We start from the raw sequence: 20,181 nt of genomic DNA on the forward strand, positions 1-20,181 counted from the left end.
TTTATATGCTGAAGAGAAAACTGAAGGGGACTAGCCCCCAAAACAAGCATAAGCTAAAGAGGCCTGCAATATAGGCCTGGCAGAGCATCACCAGAGAAGACACCCCGCAACTGGTGATGTCCATGAATCGCAGACTTCAAGCAGTCATTGCATGCAAAGGATATGCACCAAAATACTAAACATGACTACTTTCATTTACATGACATTGCTGTGTCCAAACATTATGGTGCATTGAAATGGGGGGACTATGTATAAACACTGCTGTTATTTCTACATGATGAAACCAAAATGTATAAAAATTGCCTTTATTAAAATCTGACAACCCTTCAGGTTCAAATCCTTCCATTTTCACCTTAGCATATGCCCTTCAGTTCTTGTTTCCCCTTCCCTGGGAAAAATACACTGTGCATTCACTCCTCCCTCCATAGAATCATACAGCACAGAAACAGGCCCTTTGGCCCAACCTGCCCTGGCCACTTAGATGCCCCATCTACACTAGTCCTGCCTGCCTGCATTTGGCCCACATCTCTCTGAACCTTCCCTATTTGTGGACCTGTCCAAGTGTCTTATAAAATCTTTTAATTTTATACACCACTATAAGATCACCCCACAGCCTTCTGCACTCAAAGGAATAAAATTCGAGCCTATCCAATCTTTCCCTATGGCTCAGGCCTCAAGTCCTGGCAACATGCTCACAAAGCTTGTCTGCACTCTTTTCAGAGTAGGGGAAAACATAAAGGACCCTTGTTGAATGGACCAGGGAAATAAGACAAATTGGTCAGATCTTTCAAAGAGTCAGCCAAGGCATGATGGACCAAATATCCACCCCACCCCCCCATACAATAAATTTTCAAGATACAAACTTAATATGGACAATAACATTTGCATCCATCACTCAATTGTTACATTCCAGACATCATACAATTAAAAACACAAAACAAAATCACTCTTTGTTGGAGATGGAAAAATCTTGAAAAAAGATGAGATAGAATGTTATACTTTTCACATTGGGTTCTTTTGACCCAAGTTTGGACATTTTAAAAAATGGTTAATTGTCGTGAATTTGATTACAGCACTTTTCATTAAATTTCATGACATTTGGATAATTTATATAAACCAATAAACCCCACAGTTCAATGTCCTAAGCAATTAAGCTCCGTGAAATGAAAAAATCTACTTTACAGCTGAACATTACAAACATATTTCTTGCTAATTCTGGAGATCAGATAGTAAGTTTAAAAAAAAGATCGCGTGAACTAAATGCTGCCTCTTAAATGATGAGTCGTGTTATAAGATTAGGATAGTATTAATTATGCGACAATAACTGCTAACCAGGGCATTAGATAAGTAGTGGTTTATATTTTTGATTTATGCCTTTTGCTGTTTGTTGGAATAAATTCAAACACGGCAGAGTGTGATAGGTGCTAAGTCATTACTTCTGTCGACACAGCAGAGGTCAAAAATTGGATAAATCTTTCCTTGAAAGGCTGAATCAAAAACATAGATCAAACTCAGCTCATCCGGGTTATCCACATTATAGAATGAAAGTCGCCCTCCCTCATAATCAAGGAACACACCAATCTTCCGTGGCCTCACCAAGAGTGAAAGCTGAATTTTGGGATTCTGATATGCCTCATAATTTTTTCTTTCTTTCACTCCAATCATCCACACACCATTCTCAGGAGTCTTGGTCAACTTCCCTTTGCGTCCTGTGGTACCTTTGATGATGCCAAGGCGCCATCTAATCTTGTCATCGACAATCACTTGCCAATAGTGCTTGCCTGAGGAGAACCCTTTGTTAGCAAGAATGCAGGTGTTGTAATCAAATCGCTCCTGTACCAACGACAAGCGCTTGAGGTAAGTTCCACATTCTACCCTGGTACTACTGTTGGTTATGATCAGAAGTGGGTGTGCGGTGCTGGGATCTAATTTTAATTGCTCTGGTTCTGAAAGAGATAAAACAAACATTTCTAATAAGTATCCAGGAAGCTGCATGGAGAAAACTTGATACTTCAATCACAAAATAAAACAATTAAATTATGTTCGTGTTTATGTTCTATGGGGTTAATTTTATGAATATATACTTTCCCAGCTGATTGGGACTATTGCAAGTCAAAGCACTGGAGACATTGCAAGAGCCTATTTTGATTCATTTGGTGATATGGCTGTTGCCAGCAAGGCTAGCATTAACTGACTGTCCATTGTTAGGTGAGAAAGTAGTGTTGCAAAAGTTGTGAAAGTACCCAGCAAGGATGAAGAGACAGCAAGATGAATCCAGATTTGTATCGTGAATGACTTTACATAAACTTACCAAGTGGTGGTATTCCCATACAATCATCTTCTAAGTGGTGAAAGTCAGGAGGTTGGGAATGTCAAATAATCCTTGGTGAGATGTGTAGGAAGAGGCTACAGATACTGTTTGTACCAAAGATAAACACAAAGTGATGGAGTAACTCAGCGGGTCTGACAGCAACTCTGGTAAAAAAGAATGGGTGAGGTTTCGGGTCACAACCCTTCTTCAGACTGAAGAAGGGTTCCGGACCGAAACGCCACCCATCCTTTTACCCCAAACCTTGGTGAGAGGTTGCAATGCCTCCTGTATGTATTACACTCTTCAGACACAGTATGCCAAAGTTATATGAAAAGATTGAATGTCGATCAAATCAATGGTTTTGTCCTGGATGTTGTTGAGATTCTTGGATGCAGGAATAAACAGTAATACTCAAGTGAATGTGCTCAACCATTGAGAAAAAAAAATCATACTTCAGTACCCCTTAAATACTCAAAATACATCCTTGGACAGGGTGGACCAACACAAGTCTTCAAATAGCCTTTCCCCAGTATTCTTTAACAGTTCCACGTTGGTGCATCATACATTTGTAAATTAAATTCAACCATAATTATTTTTAATCATCTGTCTGGCTACATCTGGATCCCATTTGTTAACAAGGTAAATATTCAAACCCACCTGGTAAAATCCGCTTCTGCAGTTTTTTCCAAACGGTTAGTTTAATATCATCATGCCTAAAGCCAGGCTTGAACAAAACGGCACTGAAGATTTTGTCTGATTGTGGCTCCGGCATCTGTTTGCAACTAAAAGGATGGTAAATATATAAAACACTCAAACCATGCAAACCGGAACAGACCACAGCTGATCCCTGCAGTTGTCTACAATTAAAGGGGAATCTTAAATAGAAGAGAGGGATCTGCCCAGTAATCTGAATATCTAATTTTCTTCTTTGTGCTTTGCAGCAATGCTTTTGGAATTATTGAGCGGAGGCAGTATAATTCCAACCTGAAACGTTGCCTATCCATGTTCTCCAGGAATGCTGCCTGATCTGCTGTCCCTCCAGCATTTTTTGTGTCTTTCTTTGGTATAAATCTGCAGTTCCTGCTTATTTTACATAGAAACATGCAAAATAGGTGCAGGAGTAGGCCATGCAGCCCTTTGAGCCAGCACCGTAATTCAATATGATCATGGCTGATCATCCAGAATCCGTACCCTGTTCCTGCTTTTTTTGCACCTGCAGTGAGAGATAGGAACATGTGTTCTTCATTTCTTTGCTTTAGACTTTAGAGATTCATTGTGGAAACAGGCCCTTTAGCCCACTGAGTCTGTGCCAACCAGCGATCACCTCATACACCAGCACGATCCTACACAAGTGACAATTTACAATTTTACAGAAACCAATTAACCTACAAACCGGAGCACCCGGAGAAATCCCATCGGGAGAACGTACAAACTCTGTACAGACAGCACCCATAGTCATGATCAAAATCAGGTCTCTGGCGCTGTAAGGCAACAACTTTACTGCTGTGCCACTGTGCCACCTCACAGCTGTCCTCAAAGTTCCCTAGACCTTGATGCCAATCGATTTGGAATATAAATTTGACATGTGAAAACAATGGTTTCACTTAATTTTGCACATGTATGTACTTGTTCAGCAATAGGAACACTGTCCCAATCTTAACTTTTTAAAGGGGTAATCAACACCTTACTATTTAATTGATCAAAAAACAGGATCAATTGCTGGAGGAAGTGCTGTAATTCAGTCCCATCTGGCCTTTGTCTGTCATGCCATACATATATCAAATAAAATTGTAATTGTTTTTATAATTTGTTTCAACTTATAGTATGCATCCTGTGTCTTATTCTTAGTGCCTAGTGTAAACAGTTGTCCTTATTATTTAAATGATAAACAAATCTAAATCACAAACCAGCAGTAGCAAATGTTTATATATCCCCTACATCTCAAAAGTCCTTCCCAAACTGATGCTCGGAACTATTTTAATTAATGTCAACTCAATGTTGAAATTCAAAATTGTGTCTTTGCTTAGTTTAGTTTAGTTTGGAGATACTGTGTGGAAAGAGGCCCTTTGTCCCACCAAGTCCACGCCAACCAACGATCACCCACATCCTGCCCACTAGGGGTACTACACAATTTAAAGAGACCAATTAACCTACAACCCCACACATCTTTGAAATCTGAGGAAACTGAAGCACCTGGAGAAAACCCACGCAGTCACAGTGAGAACATACAAATTCCATATGGACAACACCATTAGTCAGGATCGAACTCATGTCCCTGGTGCTGTAAGGCAGCAACTCTATTGCTGTGCCACTGTGCATCCATTCTGCAAATGTAAAAATCCTCAGATTCATGCATGTATTTTAGATATTACTTTATTTGGAAGTGAAAATAGTCCATGAAGTCATGTGCAATGTCACTGCTGTGAGAACAGTAACTGCCTTTTCTTGTGTAAATACTATAATCATCAATTGGCTGGTGTAAACTTATTTGTGTGACAAAACTATTGTTCTTGGCTTAGTTTAAGTGTATTACTAACACCTATTAGGTAATGTAATTTGCAAACATTGTGTCTTTGATAAGAATCATTTGAAGTTTGCACACTGGAATCAAACCTTATATAAAGGGGCTTGCCAGAATAACATTCAACACCCACATTCCTGCCTTTTGTGCAAAAGTAAACAAGTTTCCCAATCTTGAAACCTGCTATGATGCTTTCCCCTATCTTGCGGTCACCTCTCTTAAACTGGCACCTGATCTTGGTATTTTCTCTTATCGATGTTTGCTCAGCTCCATGAAGTACCAATTTCAAACATAATAATTGAAGAAAACAATATGTTAGGACATTGGGATGCAGTAAGTTTAACCTAGTCTAGAAACTGAGAATGTAGAAGCAAGGAACTGCAGATGCTGGCTTACACAAAAGTACACAAAATGCTGGAATGATTCAGTGAGTCAGACAGAATCTCTGGAGATACACAAAAAAGCTGGAGAAACTCAGTGGGTGCAGCAGCATCTATGGAGCGAAGGAAATATGCAACGTTTCGGGCCGAAACCCTTCTTCAGACTGATCGGGGGTGGGGGGGGCGGGGACAAGAAAGGAAAAAGGAGGAGGAGCCCGAAGGCTGGGGGATGGGATGAGACAGCAGGGGGACTGAGGAAGGGGAGGAGATAGCAAGGACTAACAAAATTGGGAGAATTCGATGTTCATGCCCCCAGGATGCAGACTCCCCAAGCGGAATATGAGTCTCTGGATCTCTGGAGAACATGGCTAGGTAATGTTTTCGGTTGGGATCCTTTTGAATAGTCTAAAGAAGGTTCCCGACCGAAACGTCACCTATCCATGTTCCCCAGAGATCCTGCCTGATCCTCTGAGTTACTCCAGCACTTGTGTTCTTTCCAGAAACCGTGAAACCATTATTAATAAAGGAATTGTACATTGAAAATAATGATATATTTATTTTAGTTAATAACAGTTTCATCAATAGATTTTGGAATCCTTAAGAACTGATTAATGAGAATCAGATGGGGAGATGTGGTGGTTGGTGGTGGGAGAACCAGCTAACGTAATCAAGCACATTTTGTTAACCGGCCTACACCTAGTGTGTGTATTTAAAAAAATACAATCAAGAATATTATTAATCTTGTTTCATTAGCAGTGAATGAGGCAACAGACACATTGGAAATTGCACTTACATTGAGGCGATTGAACTGTACTCCTGCAAAATATTGAGAAAATAAAATTAAATTTTAAGAAATAAATTAGAATGGGAAACATTAGCCATTACCTTTCTATGATGTTTTAATTTATCATGTTTCTGCATTCACAGGTCTTGCATCCCTCACATCCAGATGGATGACCTGCCACCAGTTATTGCCAATATTGTTGATCAGCCATGGGTAGCTGATCCAACTAGTTCCAGCCGACCACTACCCCCCACAATCATTTGATTCCATCTTTCAGGTGAGGAGGTGCTGAGCATATCTCACAAGTTTCCTGTGGTAATGGGGTTGCAATAGTAAAGCTAATCATGTGTGAGATTAAATGTGTGCCATCGTTTCACAGTGGGATGTCAATACATCAATGTTTAGAGCCAGTGCTTCCCAGGTTATATCGGTGAAAGCTCATCTCAACATTCTTCTCCCAATGTACCAAGTACTGAACATGGATGGGAGCTGATTGTGGAGCAAAAAACACCGCTGGCGGATCTCAGTGGGTCAGGCAGCACCTACAGAGGGAGTCCATCAAGATAAAAGGTACATGTTTAAATGTGTAAAAAAAAAATTTTATGTGTAAAAAATGTGTGCTATTTATGTGTAAAAAGTATTTGTCATTCATTCAAAATGCGTGTTCTAATACTGAGCAAAGCAAGAACTGGTTAAACTGCAACATTGATTAATAGTCAGGGAGTGAATTAGAATTGATGGATTACCCAATTTGATCCTTAATATATAATTGTTCTACATGTAACATATTTCTATCTTCCTTTCTAATAACTGATTTATTTGTGAGATATATTAACACACTTCTCTATATACTACATGATTATTCTTAAAATTCCATCCAAATCCAGCTTGATTGGAGAAAAGTAATTACTGTATACTTACTCTTATGAAATCTAAATGATTTTCATTGCCCAATTTTTTCAATGAAACCTCAACTTCCTTCAGCTGTTTCAGTGTTTTGGACATTTCTTCCAGTTGTTCATCAATTGTTTCAACAGTAGTGGTACACTTTAACTGTGTGGACTGAATGAAGTTGGCCTCTTCCTCATCAACCAAACCTCTGAGTTCCTGGAATTCTTTCTGAATCACTAATTTGCAGACATCAGATTCATTCTGGTGGAACACAAGCAAGAGAGAAAAGACTTTCTTGAGGGGAAAATGAATTAAATAATCAAATCAAAAGAGGAAACAGCTTTAATAGGTAAAATATGGAGTAACAAGTTTGGCAAGCCAAACAGAGACATGGAATAAATAAGGTGAGAGAAATACATGACCATAGTATTGTTGATAACATATTGCGAGCATGTACTGTGAATACATACTGTGTTTGTAATTTCCTAAAAGGAATACTTTCCACCCATAATGTGGAGTGGTGGGGAAGTGAGTGATATGAATTACACTAGTATTGTGTAGGGTAGTAGCATTTTCTACGTGGATATAAAAACTAGACAGTGTCAAGGAACGTAATAAGAGCATAGAAAAAATGTCTGTTTATCAGGGCAGTACTGAAAGCAAGACCTTGTACTGTCCTGCAATTTGTATCTGGAGTTCATTTGCTGTGAAATTTTGGATGTTTGGAAAGCTATCAACATTATCATCACCAAAGATGGTCATGAGACAGATGTACTTATTTTGAGAGTGTTATCAATAGTGAATACTATTGGACCTACTAGCTAAATCTCACACCATCCAGAGTGAATGGCAAAACTTGTTAATAACACAATTGCTTTCTGGTGGAAACTCTTATAAAACAAGGAAATTATTTCATTTTTAGTATTTTTGGGTTCCACTATTTCAACCATGGGCTTCCATATTGCGATGGAGGGACGGGCTTCTCCGAACTATTGAAACGCTCGCTCATATGGACATACAACTCAAATGATTTTGGAAAGATTTCCTAATATCTTGGACATTCTGTTAATGGCAGGACATTTTTCATAATATAAAATAGGTTAAGCATTTGTTTTGTTATTCTGTTTTTTTTATTTTTGCACATTGTTGTCATGGTAGATTTATCCTGAATAATATAGCCTTAAACGTGGTATTTTCTGAAGAACAGTGACAAATTATGTAGAACCCAAGTAAGTTGGCAAACAACTTGTTAAACATCAATGCATCTTCCTTTCACATAATACACAATGCCTTTGTGATCATAGAACAACTGTGTCTAACAGCATAGAAACAGATTCTTCATCCCGTATATCTGTGCTGGTCATTAAGTACTGATCCAATTTCCCAGCACATGACTCATTGCTTTCGAAAGCATGGCATCCATCTTAAATATTCTGAGAGTTCTTGCATCCATCAAAGCCACATGTAGTAGGTTACAGATTTCAACCATATCCGGGTGAAAAAAAATCTTCCTCCAATAAAAATCTTCTTCAAATGCCTTCTAAATCACCTATCCCTTAATATGAATCTATACCCATTTTTATATACATCGCTGATAAGGGTTGTTATCTCTCCATCATCTATGCCTCTCCGCATTTTGTAGACCAGTCATACTGTAAGTAGGTACACAAAAATGCTGGAGAAACTCAGCGGGTGCAGCAGTATCTATGGAGCGAAGGAAATAGGTAACGTTTCGGGCCGTAACCCTGTAAGTATGTGTAGTATACTGAGATAAATGTTTCCATCAATATAGTTTTGGAAGAATGCATTTCAGAACATGCTGCGTGGTGGGAATTGAGTCTGGCAAGAAAATTGATTATGTCCTTTTCAAAAGAAAGCACGCACCAAACGTTATACACCATCCCAAGAGTTATTAGACTCACAATAATACGAGCTCTGTTGTGTTTTAATCTGTTTGTGTTCCTCTCCATGTTGTTCTTTTGCATCTGAGCTCCTGTTATGAGCAAAGCAAGTTGTTCCTGTGAAGAAAAACAACAGCAAAAGGCTTAGATATATACAAAACGCTGGAGTAACTCAGCGGGACAGGCAGCATCTCTGGAGAGAAGGAATAGGTGACGTTTTGGATCGAGACCCTTCTTTAGACTAAGACTCAGGGGAGAGGGAGTCTAGAGATATGGAAGGGTAAGGTGTGAAAACGACAACAACAAAAAGGCTAAGATTTCTTCTCAGGACATTAGTGTTGCCCAAGCCAAAGATTTAGATTAAGCAGTATTTCACAAATAGATAAGAGAGCTCCTTCCTTCATCGTGCTCACCTGTGAGTTAATGGTAATCATTTTGACAACTAATGGTTGTAGGAAGAGACAACAAGGCGAGTGAATGAAAGCAGTGCACTGATGTAGTCTACATGGATTTTAGCAAAGCTTTTGACAAGCTTCCAAATGGTAGATTAACATAGAGTGACAAGATGGATCCAAGACTGGTTCAGTGGCAGGAATCAAAGGGTAATGGCTGTCTGAAGATCTTGTGACTGGAAAGACATTGCCAGTGGAGGTCCAGAGGGCTAGTACTAAGTTATTTCAGCTTTTTGCAGATGATACTAAAACTAAAACGGGAGGAAAGCTTTCAACTGTAGGAAGGTACGAGCACGAATATGAATATAGGAAATTAATTGAGAAAACCTGAGGTACTGCATTTGGGAAAGTGCAACATTGCAAAGGACATGCAATATATTAGAGTTTATTGCGTGGAGTAGCTGGAAAAAGGGCCCTTAAGACAGTTAAAAAAGTACATGGATGCTATCCTATCTTACTGATATGTAGGATATACAGCAAATAAGTTCTACTGGAACTGTATGCAACACAAGTTATATCACAGTTTGAATACAATTCTATTCATCAGATAGAGACCTGAGTAATATGGTGTCAAGATAACAACCTCTCCCTAAATATTAGCTAAACAAAGGAGCAAGTCATCGACTTAGAAGTGTAATTCACATGTCTCCAACCACTATTAATAATTTCTTCAGATGTACTATTACGATGCATCACACCTAGGTTTGCCAACTGCTCTACTCAAGACTGCAAGAAATTGCAGACGGTTGCAGATGCACACAAACCAGCCTCCCCATCATCAGCCTCATCTACACTTCACACTGACAACACAATTAAGTACTGCTTGCACCGTCATTCTTTATTTTCTTCTCTCCTGTCAGCCAGAAAATGCCAAAGCTTGAAAGTACGTACCACCAGGTTCAAGAACAGCTTCCTACCTACTGTAATTAGACTCTTGAACGGATCTTTCATGAGCTATGGATATATTCCCAATCTTTCCTGCACTAATCTCATATTCATTGATATTTTAAAAGTTATTAATCTCCTCTCCTTTTCTCAATGAGTAAGCTTTCATAGCACTCTCAGGCAGAGAATTCCAAAGATTTCTGCCTGGGTTGGGAAATTTATTTTCATTTTTGACCTGAATGGATCATTCTGAGATCTTATTTTGACCACTGATTCTAGTCATCTCACCCACAAAAAATATTGGAAGCCAAAGTTTTAAACACCAAAGATGCTCAAAAAGCAATAATGGGAGAATGTCTTTCATGTTTGCTAGTATCGCGGATTCACATGAACACCAGTTAATGTAGACCAGACAAGTAGGATGAGAAGCAAAGAACCCCTCTATTTATATTAATGATTAATACTGACACTTAGCACAGTCAGAATCAGTGCTCTCTATCCTGGTTCTCTCGCATGTCCCTTCTTCCTACAATATCTCCAGCCCATTTTCAGTGTCTTTTCCTTCTTCTCCACTTATCCCATCTGCGCATCACCTATTTCCTCCCCTCTCGCTCCCCCCCCCCCCACCCGCATACCCCTTCCCTCCCGCTGTTCCTTCCTTTCTTTTCCGATTCTAGAATTTGTAGCCTTTTGTTGTCCTCGTTTATCATTTCCCAGGCTCTGCTGCCAACTCAACCCGTATCTTACTGACTTTCTCTCCCACTACTCTTTCACTCCAGGTGAAAGGCCTTCCACGGATTCTGCTTGACCCACTTAGTTTCTCTGGCAGATCTCATTTATTTTTACTCCAGATTCCAGCATCTGCAATTTCTTGTGCCTCTATATATTTCTTCATTGTGTACCTAGTACTTATAAATATATTCTCTGTTTACCAACCATTCACTTATCTTATCAAAACCCTTCATGATTTCAAACATTGCTATTAAATCTCCCAGCAATCTTATTTGCTAAATATAATTGTTCCTTATCCCTAATACCAGTCCAATAAAGAACATAAAGCCTTGACATCCTATGTATTTGTGGTTCACAGATTTGAACATATTATCCCACCTAACGTCTAACACATGATTTGTAACGATTTACATAACTTCCCCGCATCGGTATTCAAACCTCAATGTATCAGTTAAAGAATCAACTGCTCTTTTAACAGCCTTGTCAAAATTTCCTGTTGTGGTCAAGGATTTATGTACATTCATCGCAATGTTCCTGTGCCGTCTTTAAAATTGTATCAGCTACTTCATTTTGGCTCTCCATATTTTTCCTATGGAAATGCATGAGATCTTAGAGAGGTTGCAGCGTTAAAGGCTTATAGTGGGTCTCAACTTCACTTAATCATTTTTTACTGGTTATTACTGTAAAAAGAAATAATCTCATTTGAAATGTAATACATTTGATCTGTGTTATCCAGCCTGATGTACAGACTAACTTCATTGCAGTCACCTCGTCCTACACATAGGCTTTATCATTGCAGTCTAGTCCAACAGACAATTGCTATCTAATCCTATATGCCGATTACCTTCTAATTGCTTTATATGTATGAAGGACCTGCAGCTGCTGGTTTAAACTGAAGAGACACAAAAAGCTAGAGTAAATGAGAAAAAACGGGAAAGCGTTTCCTGGGCAGGACCTACAGTGAGGTGGTTACGCCAAGGATATGGAAAGAACGAAGGTGTGTGACTGAGAGAAAGGGTGGTAACCGTGGAGTGCAGGAGACCCGGGTGGCTGTGCCTAATGAAAACAGGTACGCAGGGGGAGACGACGCTTCCAATCCGAGTGGCGGACACGTCGGTGGCTCCAATCCTAGAGATGGGACTAGACCGGCGAGACCGACATTGGGCAGAGCCACAATGATGGGTGACTCCATTGTCTGAGGTGCAGACTAGCGATTCTGTGGAGGCAGGCGAGATGCGAGGATGGTCTGTTGCCTCCCTGGTGCCAGGGCACAAGATGTCACGCACCAAATTCAGACCATCGTCGAGAGGGAAGGTGAACAGCCGGCAGTAGTTGTGCATGTAGGCACAAACGACATCGGGAAGAAGAGGAAGGAGGTTCTGCAACGTGAGTTCAGAGAGTTAGGAAGACGACTGAAAAGCAGGATTTCTAGAGTGGTTATCTCTGGATTGCTTCCAGTACCTCGTGCTAGTGAGGACAGGAACAGGGAGATAGGGGATCTGAATGTGTGGCTGGTGCAGGGAGCAAGGATTTAGATTTATAGACCTCTGGGATCTCTTCTGGGGTAGGGGTGACCTGTACAAAAGGGATGGGTTACACCTTAACTGGAGGGGGATCGACATTCTGGCAGGCAGGTTTGCTAAGGCTACACATGTGGGTTTAAACTAAATAGTGGTGGGGAGCGGTGCGAGATGGGAGGTGAATACTGAGGTCAAAGTGTTGTATATGAATGCGCGAAGTATAAGAAATAAAGTGGACGAGCTTGAGGCTCAGTTATGATGTTGTGGGAATTACAGAGACATGGCCGCAAGAGGGCTAGGGCTGGGAACTGAATATTCAAGGGTATACCTCCTACTGAAAAAACAGACGGGTGGGCAGATGGGGTGGGGTAGCTCTGTTGGTGAGGAATGAAATTCAGTCCCTTGCAAGGGGTGACATTGAAACAGGAGATGTGGAGTCAGTATGGATAGAACTAAGGAATGGTAAGGGTAAAAAGACCCTAATGGGACTTATCTACAGGCCCCCAAACAGTTGTCTGGATATAGGGTGCAAGTTGAATCAGGAGTTAAAGTTGGCATGTAGTAAACGTAATGCTACGGTTGTTATGGGAGATTTCAACATGCAGATAGACTGGGAAAATCAGGTTGGTACTGGACCCCAAGAAAGGGAGTGTGTGGAGTGCCGCCATGATGGATTCTTAGAGCAGCTTACCAGAGAGAAGGCAATTCTGGATTTAGTGTTATGTAATGAACCGGATTTGATAAAGGAACTTGAGATTAAGGAGCCATTAGGAGGTAATGACCATAATATGGTCAAGTTTAATCTACTATTGGAGAGGGAGAAGGGTAAATCGGAGGTGTCAGTGTTACAGTTGAATAAAGGGGACTATGGAGCCATGAGGGAGGAGCTGGTCAAAGTTGACTGTAAAGATACCCTAGCAGGGATGACAGTGGAACAACAATGGCAGGTATTTTGGGGAATAATACAGAAGGTGCAGGATCAGTTCATTCCAAATAGGAAGAAAGATTCCAAGGGAAGTAAGGGGCAACTGTGGCTGACAAGGGACAACAGTATAAAAATAAAAGAGAAGAAGTATAATGTAGCAAAGATGAGTAGGAAGCAAGAGGATTGGGTAATGTTTAAAGAGCAACAGAAGATAACTAAAAAGGCAATACGGGGAGAAAATATGAGGTATGAAGGTAAGCTAGCCAAGAATATAAAGGAGGATAGTAAAAGCTTCTTTAGGTATGTGAAGAGGAAAAAATTAGACCAAAGTAGGACCCTTGAAGACTGAAAAAGGTGAATTTATTATGGGGAACAAGGAAATGACAGATGAGTTGAACAAGTACTTTGGATTGTTCAAAAGGGAACTGCAGATACAAGTACTTTGGATTGTTCTTCACTAAGCAGGACACAAACAATCTTCCTGATATACTAGTGTCCAGAGGATCTGGGTTGACGGAGGAATTGAAGGAAATCCACATTAGGCAGGAAATGGTGTTGGGTAGACTGATGGGACTGAAGGCTGATAAATCCCCAGGGCCTGATGATCTGCATCCCAGGGTACTTAAGAAAGTGGCTCTAGAATGCTGATAATTTTCCAATGTTCTATAGATTCAGGATCAGTTCATGTGGATTGGAGTATAGCTAATGTTATCCCACTTTTAAAGAAAGGCGGAAGAGAGAAAACAGTGAATTATAGACCAGTTCAGTTAGCCTGACATCGGTGATGTGGAAGATGCTGGAGATGAAATAGCGGCACATTTGGATAGCAGTAACAGGATCGGTCTGAGTCAGCATGGATTTACGAAGGGGAAATCATGCTTGACTCAACTTCTGGAATTTTTTGAGGATGTAACTAGGCAAATGGAAAAGGGAGAGCCAGTGGATGTAATGTACCTGGATTTTCAGAAAGCATTTGATAAGGTCCCACATAGATTAGTGGGCAAAATTATGGCATATGGTATTGGGGGTAGAGTGCTGACATGGATAGAAAATTAGTTGGCAGACAGGAAACAAAGAGTAGGGATTAACGGGTACCTTTCAGAGTCGCAGGCAGTGACAAGTGGGGTACCGCAAGGCTCGTTGCTGGGACCGCAGCTATTTACAATACACATCAATGATTTAGATGAAGGGATTCAAAGTAACATTAGCAAATTTGCAGATGACACAAAGCTGGGTGGCGGTGTAAACTGTGAGGTGGATGCTATGAGAATGCAGGGTGACTTGGGTTGGGTGGGTGACTCAGGTTGGGTGAGTGGGCAGGTGCATGGCAGATACAATTTAATGTGGATAAATGTGAGGTTATCCACTTTGGTAGCAAAAACAGAAAGGCAGATTATTACTTAAATGGTGTCAAGTTGGGAAAAGGGGAAGTACAATGGGATCTGGGGGGTCCTCGTTCATCAGTCAATGAAAGTAAGCATGCAGGTACAGCAGGCAGTGAAGAAAGGGAATGGCATGTTGGCCATAACAAGGAGTTGAGTATAGGAGCAAAGGTTCTGCAGTTGTATAGGGCCCTAGTGAGACCACACCTGGAGTATTGTGTGCAGTTTTGGTCCCCTAATTTGAGGAAGGACATTCTTGCTATTGATGGAGTGCAGCGTAGATTTACAAGGTTAATTCCCGGGATGGCGGGACTGTCATATGCTGAGAGAATGGAGCGGCTGGGCTGGTATACTCTGGAGTTTGAAGGATGAGAGGATATCTTATTGAAACATATAAGAATATTAAGGGTTTGGACACACTAGAGGCAGGAAACATATTCCCGATTTTGGTAGAGTCCAGAACCAGGGGCCACAGTTTAAAACTAAGGGGTAAGCCATTTAGAATGGAGACGAGGAAACACTTTTTCTCACAGACAGTTGTGAGCCTGTGGAATTCTCTGACTCTGACTGGGGAGGCCAGTTCTCTGGATACTTTCAAGAGAGAGCTAGATAGGGCTCTTAAAGATAGCGGAGTCAGAGGATATGGGGAGAAGGCAGGAATGAGGTACGTATTGGGGATGATCAGCCATGATCACATTGAATGGCGGTGCTGGCTCGAAGGGACGAATGGCCTACTCCTGCACCTATTGTCTATTCTAACTCAGCGGGACAGGCAGCATCTCTGGGGAGAAGGAATGTGTGATGTTTCAGGTCGAGTCCCTTCTTCAGACTGTTTGTTAAACATTTTTAATTGCTTAAGATCTGTACTCTATTGTATTTTATCTCAATCTTGCAAAAATCTAATGTTATTGCAGTGCTATTTCCACAAATAATTATTTATTTTTTAATGTAATCTTATTTTTTTAGGAGGCCATTTGGGTTTCAAAGCTTTCCCAGCAATCCCATTCACCTACTTATTTCTCTACACCCCACTCTCTCTCACATACACGTTAAATAATCCTCAAATCTCCTGCCACCCACCTAAACCAAGAGGCAATTTACAATAGTCACTTAAACTTGCAGCACATTTTTTGGAATGTGGGAGGGAACCAAAGTACCCAAACAAACCCCGTGTGGCTGCAGGGAAAACATGCAAACACCACATAGACAGCACTGGGGGTCTGGATTGAACCCACGACATTGGAATGGTGCAGCAGCAATTCTAAATGCGGTACCACTATATACTAACTTTAATAGTGTCTTATTTTTACATTAACATACCTCATGTTTAACAAAATACTGGATCACTTTGGTCTACTTTGATCCCATTTAAACACACTTACGTAGGTAAGTCACTCAGAAAAACATGCAAATATATTAATCCTTGCTGCTTTTCACTTAAAGCCCTGCAACTAATTCCTCATCTCAAGCTATTGCTAGTTTTGTATATTTTCAGTGGCCAGTGGCAAATGTTGGTTAAAATAGTGTAGAATTTGCAGGTTCGTTGGCCTAGACCAATGGCTCAGCAAATGAAGGACCTTACAATGCTGAATTCTCTTTTCCCCCAAGCTTTCTCCTTTAGCTGTGAGCAAACATTCGCCTGCCTCTTCTCCCTTTCACCTTTAATTATATCCCATCCTTCACTCATATTTATACTTCAGTCTTCAAATTCTGTGTATTTTACTTCTGTACTCCAATGAAAAAGTATTTTTACATACTCAGCCCTTTACACTTTTACCCTAAACCTGATACCAAAATCACCTTCCGTGGAGCTGATTTTTTTGAGGAGCAGTTTCAACACCTATCTCCGCATTGCAGATAGACTCACTTCAATGGGGTTTGCAACTTGCATTTTGCACCCCCCCCCCACCAAACGGTAACAAAGGGGGCTTGCTTAATCTGCTGTTAGTCAGTTAACGGACAGAAGGCAAAAGCACTAATCATTACCTTCATCCTCTCATACACACTGGAGAGAGGGGTTAATTTATGTTGCTTGTGTTGTCCAATAATTCCGCAGAGTCCACAGATTATCTGATGGTCTTTCTCACAGTAGAGGCTCAGGGGGTTGTGGTGATCCCTGCAGTTTTCTTGATTGCCACTGGACCCACTTATCACTGTCAAGGTGTCAATAACACGAGCTAGTGATACATTAGGAGAAGAGCTGCTGCAGTCCACCATCTTCCGACACACAGGGCAGGTAAAATAGTTGTCCAGGTTTCCAGACAGAGATAGGACACATTCCTTGCAATAACTATGACCACACTGGAGCATCAAAGGCTGTTTGAAGACCTCCAGACAAACAGGGCACACGAGCTGGTCCTCCAAGCACTGGAAATTCTGCTTTGCTGCCATGTTTTGGACTTCTAATGTAATTTCTCCACCTCTGCCAGGCTCAGGTTCTTATCTTTGTTTTGAGCAATTTCAGCAGGGTGGAGGGAGGTACTGTTGAGCACTGTAATCATATGATCTTGATTTTTTTAAAGGGCTGGATATGACATTTTATTTACAATAGATTCCTTTAGAATTAGGTCAGTATTTGTCATTTCATTGCCTTTGAAAAGTCAAACTTTCATCAGACTTGGTATTTTTCTCTTCTATTCTCTCTCTTCAACACAATTACTGCGGCTACTCCGATTATTGTGAATTTCAGGACTGCTTTGGATACCATCTTGATTAGAAGTATTCTTATGAAGGGGCAAAACACTACCTACTAACTTTATTTATCTGTACCACCAAGACATTATGTTCTATTGTTTTAGTCATTAAGTTCTGCTCAGACCTTTTGTGCGATGCCAAGCCCAATCCAAAAGCCTCAGTACAATTGTGTAAACTGACTGCAGCGCATTACTATGGCACTGGTGATTGTATTGCAGTTTTTAGATGAGCGATCAACCTCCACTCTCAAGGCAGGATAAAAAAGGGTGGTATCGTGGCATAGCTGATGGAGCTACTGTCTCACAGTGCCAGAGTTCTGGGTTTGACCTTCATCTCGGGTGCTGTCTGTGTGGAGTTTGCACTTTCTTCTTGTGACGTGGGTTTCCTTGTGATCTGGGTGCTCCGGTTTCCTCCTACATCCCAGAGGTGCACATTTCTAGGTTAATTAGCCTCTGTAAATGCCCCAAGCATGTAAAAAGTGGATGCGAAAGTGGGATAAAATAGAACAGTGTGGACGGATGATCAATGGTCAGCCTGGATTTGGCAGGACGAAGAGCCTGTTTCCATGCTGTATCTTTCAATTCAATCAAAGAGAACACAGGGCACTATTTGAAGAAAAGCATGAAATTCCCCTGGTGTCCTTGCCATCATTTGTCCTTCAGACAACACCGACCCCTTACCCAATATGTAAAGGCTATCTGCCAAGTAATCCTAGAGCATCTAAAATGGGTGATCTAGAAAGGCATAGGAGAGGATCACCACCACTATTTCAGTAATTTATCCTTCACTTAAAATGCAGTTGTGTTGTTTGGTATTCCCTTCTCATGCCGCTTCAGGATGCCACCGGGAGATCAGGTTGGTTATTGCGAACCGAGCGAGGTGTTGTGTGAAGCGATCGCCAAGCCTACACTTGGTCTCACCAATGTAGAGCTGCTGACACCTAGAGCAGCTGACTCCAACATCGCGGCGTCCCTGGGGCCCTTTGCCGTCGGCCGCCAGCGTGAATCTCCGCCCGGGGACGTGGGAGCCGCGGACTCCGGTAGGAAGCGACCGATTCAGAGGTCCAAGCCGCTGAGGTAGGCCTCCCGTTCCGACGCCGGAGTTCCATCATCCCAGGGAGTGGGCCTGAGCGGCGGGCTGCCCGTAGTGGCGACTGCGGAGGGCTCCGGAGGCCCCGACCACGGGTGAACATCAGAGGAAGAGGACTGACTTTGGTGCCTTCCCTCACAGTGGGAAACTTTTCGATTCTGCTGTGTGGGGATGTTTTATGTTGGACTCTATTTGTGGGTTGTGTTCTTTATTTTACTGTATGGCTGTATGCAAAAACAAATTTCAGACCTCGGTCTGACAATAAAGTGCCATCGTATCGTATTAATGGAGGAACAAGGAACTGCAGATGCTGATTTGCAAAAAGAAATAAAGTGCTGGTACTCAGCGGGTCAGGCAGCATCTCTGGCAGGGGCGGAAATCACTATCAAAATATGGGGGGGGGACACAATTCCTTGGTGGCCATGGGTCCTGTGGATGGTAACATCGCGAGCTGACCTGGTTGGTGACCGACTCCGAACTCCAGCAACAGCAGCTTCGTCCACCCCGAATCATGGGGTTTGAATCGGCCCGTTCGCAGGGCCTTTCATCGTCCGGCGCGGCTTAAAATTGGCTAGCGGGGGCTTCAACTTCGGGAGCCCCGATCGCCTCAATGCAGCAATTTGATTTTAAGCCTCGCCGGGCAATGAAAACCCCCGCGAATGGGCCGATTCAGCCCTTAGAAAGCGCCTGATACCCGCTTGAATCTTTCAAAACCTACAATGTGATAAATAACTTAAACAAATAAAACTGAAGCAAATAAAGGCAAACAGAAGAAACGACCTTGGAGGGAGATAGAGAGATGGGAAAAAATACTAAATAAGGTGAGTGACCGTGAATGAGACTTACCTGCAAGCCAGCCACTAACCCGTTCAACTGGAGCCGTTAATGACCTGACCCGTTTAAATCCGATACCTGTTTAAATCTATCCCGTCCACCAATACATCCAAATGGTAATTGTACCCACATCAGACAGCTTTAAGAAATTCTCTGTGAATACCTTCAGTAATACTTGAAGGTCAAAACACAACTGGTGACGCATCGTGTTAATACGATGTTAACAGAGACTGTCTCGCGGAAAGCGGAGATTTTAATTAATTTTTTTTCACCGAATTTCAAAATCCGATTACAAAACATGGGGGAAAATGGTCCCTCACCTCTCAAAACGCGGGCGGGGCGTGTCCCCCTGCCCACACCGGTTTCCACACATGTCTGGAGAACATCAATGGGTGACATTTTGGGTCAGGGCTCTTCTTTTTGTAAAGCAGGGTTTTGCCACGCTCCTGTTGGATGATTAAAAATGGTGGGGTATGGTCTGAGGATGCAGGGTGAGACATTGAGGACTGAGGAGAGTGGTGAGCATGTGGAACCTTCCAGCACACTGGCCTGGTGGTTGCGGGAGATAGATGAGGTGCCTGATGTGGAGGGCACATAGAAACATAGAAAATAGGTGCAGGAGTAGGTCATTCGGCCCTTCGAGCCTGCACTGCCATTCAATATGATCATGGCTGATCATCCAACTCAGTATCCTGTGCCTGCCTTCTCTCCATACCCCCTGATCCCTTTAGCCACAAGGGCCACATCTAACTCCCTCTTAAATATAGCCAATGAACTGGCCTCAACTACCTTCTGTGGCAGAGAATTCCAGAGATTCACCACTCTCTGTGTGAAACATGGGACGAGTGCAGCAACACAGGTCAGGAGCCATCCGCCATGG

General features: G+C 41.8%; 1 protein-coding gene across 1 annotated transcript; it reads right to left on the reverse strand.

Annotated features, from left to right (window-relative positions):
* Window positions 1-522: 522 nt before the first annotated feature.
* On the reverse strand, window positions 523-17,439 carry LOC116988966 (E3 ubiquitin-protein ligase TRIM50-like). The gene is made up of 6 exons (XM_033046032.1): window positions 16,671-17,439; window positions 8,810-8,905; window positions 6,918-7,148; window positions 6,006-6,028; window positions 2,969-3,093; window positions 523-1,946 (listed from the first exon to the last, which is right to left on the reverse strand). The coding sequence occupies exons 1-6, from the start codon at window positions 17,073-17,075 to the stop codon at window positions 1,399-1,401; spliced, it is 1,428 nt and encodes a 475-aa protein (XP_032901923.1). The 5' UTR covers window positions 17,076-17,439; the 3' UTR covers window positions 523-1,398.
* Between the last annotated feature and the right edge of the window lie 2,742 nt (window positions 17,440-20,181).

The sequence above is a fragment of the Amblyraja radiata genome, chromosome 28 (assembly GCF_010909765.2).
Source record: "Amblyraja radiata isolate CabotCenter1 chromosome 28, sAmbRad1.1.pri, whole genome shotgun sequence".
In the NCBI taxonomy this organism is placed as follows: Eukaryota; Metazoa; Chordata; class Chondrichthyes; order Rajiformes; family Rajidae; genus Amblyraja; species Amblyraja radiata.

Coding starts and splice junctions, on each gene's coding strand:
- LOC116988966 (XM_033046032.1), bottom strand. CDS start 17,075: ATGGCAGCAAAGCAGAATTTCCAGTGCTTGGAGGACCAGCTCGTGTGC. Junction 8,906..16,670: donor GTGTGTATGAGAGGATGAAG/GTAATGATTAGT, acceptor TTTTCTTCACAG/GAACAACTTGCTTTGCTCAT. Junction 7,149..8,809: donor ACAACAGAGCTCGTATTATT/GTGAGTCTAATA, acceptor GTGTTCCACCAG/AATGAATCTGATGTCTGCAA.